The 9327-nt window shown below is 42.2% G+C and overlaps 1 protein-coding gene across 1 annotated transcript in view; it reads right to left on the reverse strand.

Moving 5' to 3' along the window:
* The window catches only part of PIEZO2 (piezo type mechanosensitive ion channel component 2), a 247613-nt gene extending 246103 nt beyond the window's left edge, over positions 1 to 1510 (reverse strand). The window contains exon 1 of the mRNA XM_066623461.1: positions 1420 to 1510. Within this exon, the coding sequence (XP_066479558.1) occupies positions 1420 to 1426 (7 nt within the window). The 5' untranslated portion in view covers positions 1427 to 1510. The remainder of the gene's footprint in view (positions 1 to 1419) is intronic.
* Positions 1511 to 9327: the final 7817 nt, after the last annotated feature.

The raw sequence follows: 9327 nt of genomic DNA on the forward strand, positions 1-9327 counted from the left end.
CCAAAGTCTTTTTCAAATAGGCCTGTGCCAGGGATGGGAACTCAAGTCAGGTGAGTCCAAGTCACAAAAATGAGCATTTTTCGCTGACTTGTGTACATTCAAGTCACGTGCATGGAAGACTCGGCAAAACACTCAAGTCAAAGGCCCCTTAGCACCCATCCCCAGGCATGCAAGTTTGGTTTGTGTCTGGATGTGCTTGCTTACTTCTGTTGCGGCATGGAAGACCTCATGGGCTCATCATTCAGACCAGACAAGCAGCAGGGAAGTTTCAGCCAGGAGGCAGGGAAGGGTTAATGTTTTGCTTTTGCAACTAATAGGAGGAGGGAGCAGATTCTCTGAAATGATCACTGGACAAGTGATCCAGTGATCCACAAGTATGGGCGGTCTGACATTTTCTTTGGATGAGACAGGACAGAAAGAGGAGCCCAAGGGGGTTCTTGCCTTGGGACTGGCTGGAGAAGCCCAGGGAGGGGGAGGAGGCGGTTTGTAGCAATCATGCTTTTCAAACGCATGGCCCCAACGCTTGTTACTTGTTACTTGGGAGGAGAAAGCCTAACTGAACAACTGGCACAAATGGAACTACTTCTGAGTAGAGCTACAAAGGATTGAGTTGTCCTGGTAAGCCTCCCAGCTATTGTGCATGAACCTCCTCTCTCTTGCTGCTTCTGTCCTGTTCTCACGAAGTCCATTCCACCCCCTCCCACCTTGTTTACAGATGGGCAGGGACATCAGGGGAGTGTTTAAAGGGAACTCACACACACACACACATACCAGCAGTTCCATTTTTTTACACAGCTGGCTTTTTAAAGGGAACAACTTAAAACTCAAGTCTTTCTGAGTTGCAAAAACACTCCAGGTGAGTCAGAAAGTGTCCCTTACGACTCATTTTTGAGTAGAGTCATGGGGGATGGACACTCGTGACTCAACTCAAGTTGCACTGAAATTGCCCTGGCCTGTGCACATAGGTTGGTAGGTTAAGAACTTAAATCTTGTTGATTAGCTTGAGTAGGTGTTGCAAAATTCCCATTGCTCACCTCAGACTCATACTGACAGTTAGCCATAGGTCATATAAGGAAAACTTATTCTAAGCAAATGAAATGTGAACTGTGTTCTGGAAGAAATGCCTCTGAACGTTTCCATTCACAGAAGGCTATGACTATTTTAATACTTCAAAATAAAAAGAATAAAAAATTGAGTTACTGTAATCAAGACTATTTTATTCAGTAGAATGTATTATAGTTTTCTTTCTCAGATGTAAATCCCTCTTTCGCCCAAAGGGAAAATAACCCCCCAAATACCATTTGTTTCATTGATTTCACTGGTGCTCAGTCATAATGCACTCTTGCAGGTATATAAAACCCAGTGGTTATATCTATTTGTACTTTTCAAAAACAAAATATCTGTCAGACACATGCTTACCTTGCATTGTTGTTTTTGTAGGTTCGGAAAAGAGAGGAATGAGCAGGAGGTAGATGAGGTAGACAAATGAGAGTCCATTGTAACGGAATGCACATGCTGTTTAGAAAATGAGAAAAATGTAAATATACCACTGGCATTTAAATTAAAATATTTGCAAAATGAATTAACTAGGATACTAAACACAAGAATTTACAGTCTTCATGTCTGAACTCTTATAACCCTTAATGCAACCGATAAATAATTTCAAAAACAATAAAGTGATCAGAAAGTACTATCTCAAGGTCAACAGAAAAAGATGATGTAGCTCTGTTGCCAGCTGCACTACAGATTTCTTGTATGACATGTATGCATGTATTTATTGAAGGAAATTCCCATCAAAATGTACAACTAAGGCCTAAATCCTAACCAACTTTCCATCACTGAGATAGCTGTGCCAGTCACAGAGGCCTCATCAAGGTAGGTTCTCTTCACTTTATTATAAATTATTTGTACAAATTGATGGTAAGGCCACACCTGGAGTATTGTGTCCAGTTCTGGTTGCCACATCTCAAAAAGAACATAGTGGAAATGGAAAAGGCGCTAAAGAGAGCAACTAAGATGATTACAGGGCTGGAGCACCTTCCTTCTGAGGAAAGGCTACGGCGTTTGGGCCTCTCCAGCCTAGAAAAGAGGCGCCTGAGGGGGACATGATTGAGACATACAAAATTATGCATGGGGTGGACAGAGTGGATAGAGTGATGCTCTTTACACTCTCACATAATACCAGAACCAGGGGACATCTACTAAAATTGAGGGTTGGGAGAGTTAGAACAGACAAAAGAAAATATTTCTTTACTCAGCGTGTGGTTGGTCTGTGGAACTCCTTGCCACAGATGTGGTGATGGCGTCTGGCCTGGACACCTTTAAAAGGGGATTGGACAAGTTTCTGGAGGAAAAATCCATTACGGGTTACAAGCCATGATGTGCATGTGCAGCCTCCTGATTTTAGAAATGGGCTATGTCAGATGTAAGGGAGGGCACCAGAATGAGGTCTCTTGTTACCTGGTGTGCTCCCTGGGGCATTTGGTGGGGCCGCTGTGAGATACAGGAAGATGGACTAGATGGGCCTATGGCCTGATCCAGTGGGGCTGTTCTTATGTTCCCCAAATTTTTTAGCACCAGGACCCACTTTTTAAATGACACTATTGGGACCCACCTAGTTTTACAAGAGTGTAAAAAAAGGAGATTAGAAAAACACTATTTATTTACAAGTAACAATAACCCCCAAAAGGTTATCAAAGATTTATCTTCCTATATTTACACATGTTGCAAACAGCAGGAGCTCAGTTTGCAAGGAGCTGAGCTCTTTGCAGGGGAATTAGCAACTATGAGATTTTTGAACAGCCTTTGGATGACATATAGGTCCAACAGAAACTTGGCTATTATACAGAAATGTAATAATTTTTACACAAACAGAATAAAGGATGAAGACATGAGTTATTAGAAGGTGGATTCCATTGTTTCAGTATACAGGTAGAACCTATTTATTCACATGATTTCTGTTCCATTTGTTTCTTCTTTCCATGACCCAACGCAATTAAGAAAAAAACTCATTGTGCTAAATTCCATAGAGTTACACAAATACCCTGCAGTCTGACACTTGGGGCCAGAAGGAAACTAAGACAGCTGTTATCAATCCCATCCGCTCCTACGCCTTCCCCTCCTCCACTCCATACTCAGCCCTCCCCATTGCTAGCTGTCCCCACTTCTTTCACAGGTGGGATGCTGAGCTTTTAAGAGTCCAATACTATGCTTGCCTACTCAGAAGTAAGCCCCATTGTAGTCCATGGGGCTTACTCCCAGGAAAGTGTGGATGGATTTTAGCCTAAATCTCATGCTTTGGCTTGCTGGGAAGACTTGCTTGCTGAGCTGTTTTGTTTGTGTAGGCTGGATCAGTATTAAAAATAGTGTATGTATGTATACACACTATGTATGTATAGATGTATACATACTATGTATATATACTGTGTTTTTAATAAATTAGTGACTGTACAGTTCTTAGGTAACAATTACTGGGAGGTTATTTTTCAGGATCCGGCCTCGGGTAAAATCAGACAAAATTATAGTCAGACACCTCCCTAAGTTAAACCCCTGCCTTATCCGATGGTCATAGCAAATTCCATGATTTTGGGCTCAAAACCTGCCCTTGTCTTATCTGTGAGATCGACTTATAGGCGAGTATCTGCGGTGATCTCATTAGAGGGAGCATGTTTCAGACCCCCCAGAAAAATGGGTTTGATTTTCCAACAGGGGCAAACAGTGCCTGAGAAACAGGGACAAATTTGGGAGACATTGCCATAGCAACAGCCTATATTTCAACATGCCATTCTGTAAGTTTTCAGGTTGTTTTCGCTTTGCTTCACCAGATTCTGAGCTTCTGTGTCAAGACACCTAACTGACAGGGAGGATCAAAATTCTACACCAACCTTTCGGCCACCACAGAATCGAGTAGCCCTATTGCAGGGCTACACGCTTTACCTGGGGGAAGGGCACAAAAGTCCCCTTCTCACAAGGAGGCAGCAGCAACTGCCTGGGGCATGCTGGATGCAGTGGCAGCCAATTTCAGCACTGCTGCAGCCCCATGCGCAGGGCAGCTCAGGATTAGGCTGCCTGTTAACCATCATAAAACACACACCACTTCAAGTGTCACAAAAACTAAATGCACATGCTCTTCAATATGCTTTATTTTCAATGCTGATTTCAAATTTTATTTTATACTAACAGTTTCACACATCTTTGTCCCCCATATGACTTACCACGTAGCCATCATTAGATAAAAAAAAAGAGTGCAGCTGCATCAGTTTTTCACAGCAGACCACTGACATGCAAATTACCAAACTGACAGATGTTGAATATTTCAGCTTCATGGCATGACATCATTTTTCTTCCAAATAGCTGAGAATTAAGCTTGCAGTTTGATGAGGCTTATCCCTATGCTTCAATTACTGCCATTCAAACTACTCTGAACTAATTGAGCCCTGATGTGCAGAATCTAGCGAATATACTTATTCTTCCATCAGCCATTATACATAAAATGGTTTTGGGCCAACAAGCCTCAATACCTGCAACAAATGGAGAGAGCAGTGTTTTTCAAACTGTGGTCTGGGACCCATTAGGTGGGTCATGAGCTAATTTCAGGTGCATCCCCATTCATTTCAAAGTGTATTTTATTTTAAGGCTGCAATCCTAACCACATTTTCCTGAGAGTAAGCCCCATTGAACAAACTAGGACTTACTTCTGAGTAGACCTGGTTAGGATTGTGCCCTAAGACTTGTACTGTATTTTAGACTTGATGCCACCATAGAATGTGACTGCATTTAAGGAAATTTTTACAGATCTGTGCTTTTAATAGATTAGTATGTATACGCTTTTAACAATGATAGTCAATGGGGCTTATTCCCATGTAAGTGCAGATAGGATTGCAGCCTTTGGGGTGTTTGGGGAATTTTTTTTTTTTAAACAGATCAGCAACTGCTTGGGAGAGTTAGGAGGGTTCTTCTTTATCTGAAATAAATTTTTTAACTTGTACTTATTGTAAACTTTTACTTAATTAATTGGATTTGATTTTGTCATAGAGGGTGTCAAAAAAATTTTCCAGCATGATATCACTTCTGGCCATAACATTACTCTCAGTAGGTCCTGACAAACTGTCATTCTAAAAAGTTTGAGAAGCACTGAAGTAGAGGAATATCTGTGAGCTACAGCTTCTTATTTATTTATTCATTCATTTATTTATTCATTTATTTAACTCAGATTAATCTTACATCTTCCAAGTGTTAGATATATCTGTATGGATATCTTGTGACGATGACAAAATGTCTAGAGACTGAACAGCTTATCTCTATACAAAAGCCATCATTTCCTTGCTAACCATCTGTATCCAGATGGTATCATCTACCTCTTGACCAGACACACAGCCTTGGTTTGATTCCTCCCTACCAAGTCAGAGTACAGAACTAGCCCTGGACTGCTTCAGATTAGAGGTATATTCTGAACAACAGGAGCTCTTTATAATGCCTCTCCCCCCACAGTCCTAGACTTACCAAGCCACACTGCCAAAGTCACAAACCCCTCCACAATCCCCACTCACCGCATTACCAAGAACCCAGGTAAGTTTTTCTTTTTAGAAGGATGTTTAGTCATTGGCAAGAAAACAATATTCTCAGTGTCCAACCAATAACTCCCCCCTAGTGGCCTAGCTAGGTCATTTGACACCCAGGGCCCATAACTTTTTGTCACCCCCATATGACATGAATGAATGAATGAATTAATTAATTAATTCACATTTTAATACCACCCTACCTCTAAGGAGCTCATGGTAGTGTGCATGGTTCCTCCCCTTATTTTGTACTCACAACAACCCGGTGAGGTAGGTGAGACTGCGAGATAGTAATAATTGTGACATTAAATGAATAATAATGACCAGAAAATTAAATAAGGGAAGCCAGCCCTGTTCCACCAAGTGAATTTTCATTGTCGCCTGCCTGCAGTAACACCCCCCCACAAAAAAATCAGTGAGATTTTCAGCCCTCCCCAGTGCCCAGTTCAATACAAGTTCTTATATTTAAACCATATCACTATCAGGACTCACGTGGCTTTACAAATCTAAAAGAGGAAAAAAAAATGACCTTACCAGCTCAAGCTTCTGTTTTAGTCTTTTCATTGGGGGGGGGGGGGGGAATCTGCCTTCTGGAGCATTTGTTTAGCTCCACTTTCATCAGATTGGGACCATGCTATTAGCCTTGCAGCCCCCTTTGCCCAACTTGACCATGAGCCAAGCCATATTTGCTTACTCATGAGTAAACACAACTGTGTAGCTTAGTTTCACTTTCTATAGGGCTCAATACATTCGCAGCTTGGAGGGAGAGATTTCCTTCTCGGGTGTTTTGGGGGGCTGTGTTCACTGGATCAGGACCATTCTGATGTCATTAGATTCCTCTCAGCCTGCCTTTTCTGAAGTACTAAGATAAGTTCACCTATTCATGAGTGAACAAGATATGGCCCAGTTTCATTTTCCATAGGTCTCAATGCATTTTTGTTTTTCTTGTTTTTTGACCATAACTTTTGATACGAAGAAGCTATTTCATTCCATTTTTTTCAGACAGACAGACGACCTTTATTAGGCATAGAACTTGGCAGTTGCCTGAGCAACTTATACAAAAGATTGCATTCAAGCAGGTCATCAGAACAAAAAATACATGTAGGTTCAAATAAAATTTCCCTCCATTTTAAAATCTCATATAAAAAGCCGCCATTGGTTTTACCATTTCCTCATTTGTAAGTAATATCTTGTAATTTCAATTTGTCATGACAGTCAAAGTGATTGACACAAAACGGGTCCAAATACATAGATCTAGACTCCTTGTACAATGGGCAGTGGAGCACTATGTGGATCAGAGACTCCTTGGATCCCAACTCACAGGAACATGTCAATTGCTGTTGCATAGTTTTTTTAAATTTCAAATCCAGTTCCTGGGGAGGGAGCACATTACATCTAGGGAGTGTAAAAGCACAATGAGATAGATTATCTAAAATATATAAAAATCTAGAACACTTGCCAGAAGAGGGAAAAATCCAAAAATGCAAAGGTGAGTGGGTTTTGTTTGTCTCAGCAAGGAGTTCCTGGTATTCAATATCTTTCAATCTAGAGATTATGATCTTTCTGGCTGGTATCAATGAGTCATTACCAACCAGGTCCTCTGGTACACCAATCGATCGTAGCTTACTAAAAAGGCAAATATAGCCAGAGTAAGTCCAAGAATCAGAAAGCAAATCCTGAATCAGTGAGTTATTTCACCTATTAAAACAAATATTTAACCAAAAACTAATGAATCTGCACCAAACTGTACATTCAAGTCTTTGTTGTCCTGCTTCTAAACGAAGTGCGGTATAAGGGACACAATGGAGTAAACCAAAAATAAAGAAAATGTGAAAGTACTCTTTCCATTTCCTTATTGAAAATAGCAATCCAGATTGGTATCCCATAGACTAATTGGGCCACGACTTTGGCTTTAAAGATACGCAGGGCTGCAGGAATGTAAGAATTTCCCCTTGCATAGAAAAAGCGTCAGATGCCCTGTAAAGAAAGTCTAGCAGATTTGAGAGTGGCTCTGTGTGTTGTTTTTTTTCCATTGCATTCTGTTGGAACTTCTGCATCCAATGGAATACAGCATGATGGGATTATTCCTAACTACCATGACTTCAGTGATTTTGGTCATCTGTGATGCCAGCCCTCCCCCCCCCCCCAAAGTTGGTACCTAGGGCGGACCTCCCCCCCCCACCCTTTGCTAGCTACCCACTGCCCCCTCTGACTAACTTTTCCTTTCCTGAAGCAAGCAATGCTTGTTTGTCCCACCTTTTAACTCATACAAATCCTATCCCTGGTCACATTATAGCATGCAGCCACGCTAATGGTGGCTGCGCTGCATGTTATGGTGGGGGGGACATGCAATCACACAGCCTGGAGGAGGTGAGTACATATATTTTTTACCTACTGTAATGAAAATATGCACAATCCCTTAAGGAGACAGGACATTAAGTGGTGTCAGCAGCAGCCCCTTGCTTTGACAGGCCTGGGAAGCATGGAGTTAAAACCTAGGCTTTTAACCATAAGTGTGCTGCACAGCTGCAGCCACTAAAAGCAAGGTGGCTTCGAGGGTAAAAGCAGTACCTGAAGTTTGTAGGTGTAGAAGGAAGGAGCTTGGATGGGCTAACTGACTGATGAACTGAGCAGAGACTGCTGGAGACTAGTGTGTGGTTGCCACACTCAAGAGCAGCTGAGAACCAAGGTGTTGCTGTGGTGCCCAGAGAAGCTGCTGGTGGGAGAGGGAAGGAAGGAGGACCTCTGCAGGTTGAATAGGCAAGCCACCTTGATAATGGGGCAGTACCCAGCAGTGCTTTCTGCAGAATTAGGGCTCTTTTGAGTGAAGAGGGGAACTAATAATCTTAAAGTGGGCATAAGTTCTCTAGGTCAAGTTTGGAAAGGGAATTTGGCAAAACTCCCTTCCCTAAATTTGCTGCCTGATGGGCAGAAAAAATGGAGAATAAGATCTGGTGTGCATGATTGCCACTGGATTTATCCCCTCCCCTGGCACATCCCTCCAACTTCTTTCTCAGTGTCTGTTACTCCCCTTCCCCATTCATAGCCTGTCAGCGCAGCTAAATTAACAGCAGCAAAAAACCTCCAGGAATTGCTGCCAAGTGCACTGTTTGCCTTGGTGGTTGGGGCAGCAGCCCAGCTCTCACAGCACCATAAGTGACCTTGCATTGTTGGAGCAACAGCAATGGGGCCTTGGTCTAGAACTGGTATAAGTAACACAGTGACTGAGAAACTGAGTTACAAGTCAGAATTTCCCTGGTTTAAATTTCACCTCTGGCATGAACCCACTACATCAGTGTTTTTCAAACTGTGGGTCGGGACCCACCAGGTGGGTTGCAAGCCAATTTCAGGTGGATCCCCATTCATTTCCATATTTTATTTTTACTACGTATATTAGACTTGATTCTATCATGGTATGTGACTGCATTTGGGGAAATGTTCCAGACCTGTATTTTAACAAGCTACTACGTATATTCTTTTAACAGTGATAATTAATGGGACTTACTCCTGGGTAAGTTTGGGTAGGATTGCAGCCTAGGAGCATTAAAAATGTTCCTGCTTGATGATGTCATTTCCAGTCATGACATCACTTCTGGTGGGTTCCAACAGATTCTCATTTTCAAAAGTGGGTCCCGGTGCTAAATGTGTGCAGGCTTTGGAGGCAGGCTGTGCAGCATGGCCTTTCCCAGTTTGAAGGGACACTTGGCCAACAGACTGAGGCAAGGAGGCAAAGAAGGAAGGCCCATAGCCAGGGAGACAGACCAGGGAC

Source organism: Tiliqua scincoides, chromosome 4 (genome assembly GCF_035046505.1).
Source record: "Tiliqua scincoides isolate rTilSci1 chromosome 4, rTilSci1.hap2, whole genome shotgun sequence".
NCBI lineage: Eukaryota > Metazoa > Chordata > Lepidosauria > Squamata > Scincidae > Tiliqua > Tiliqua scincoides.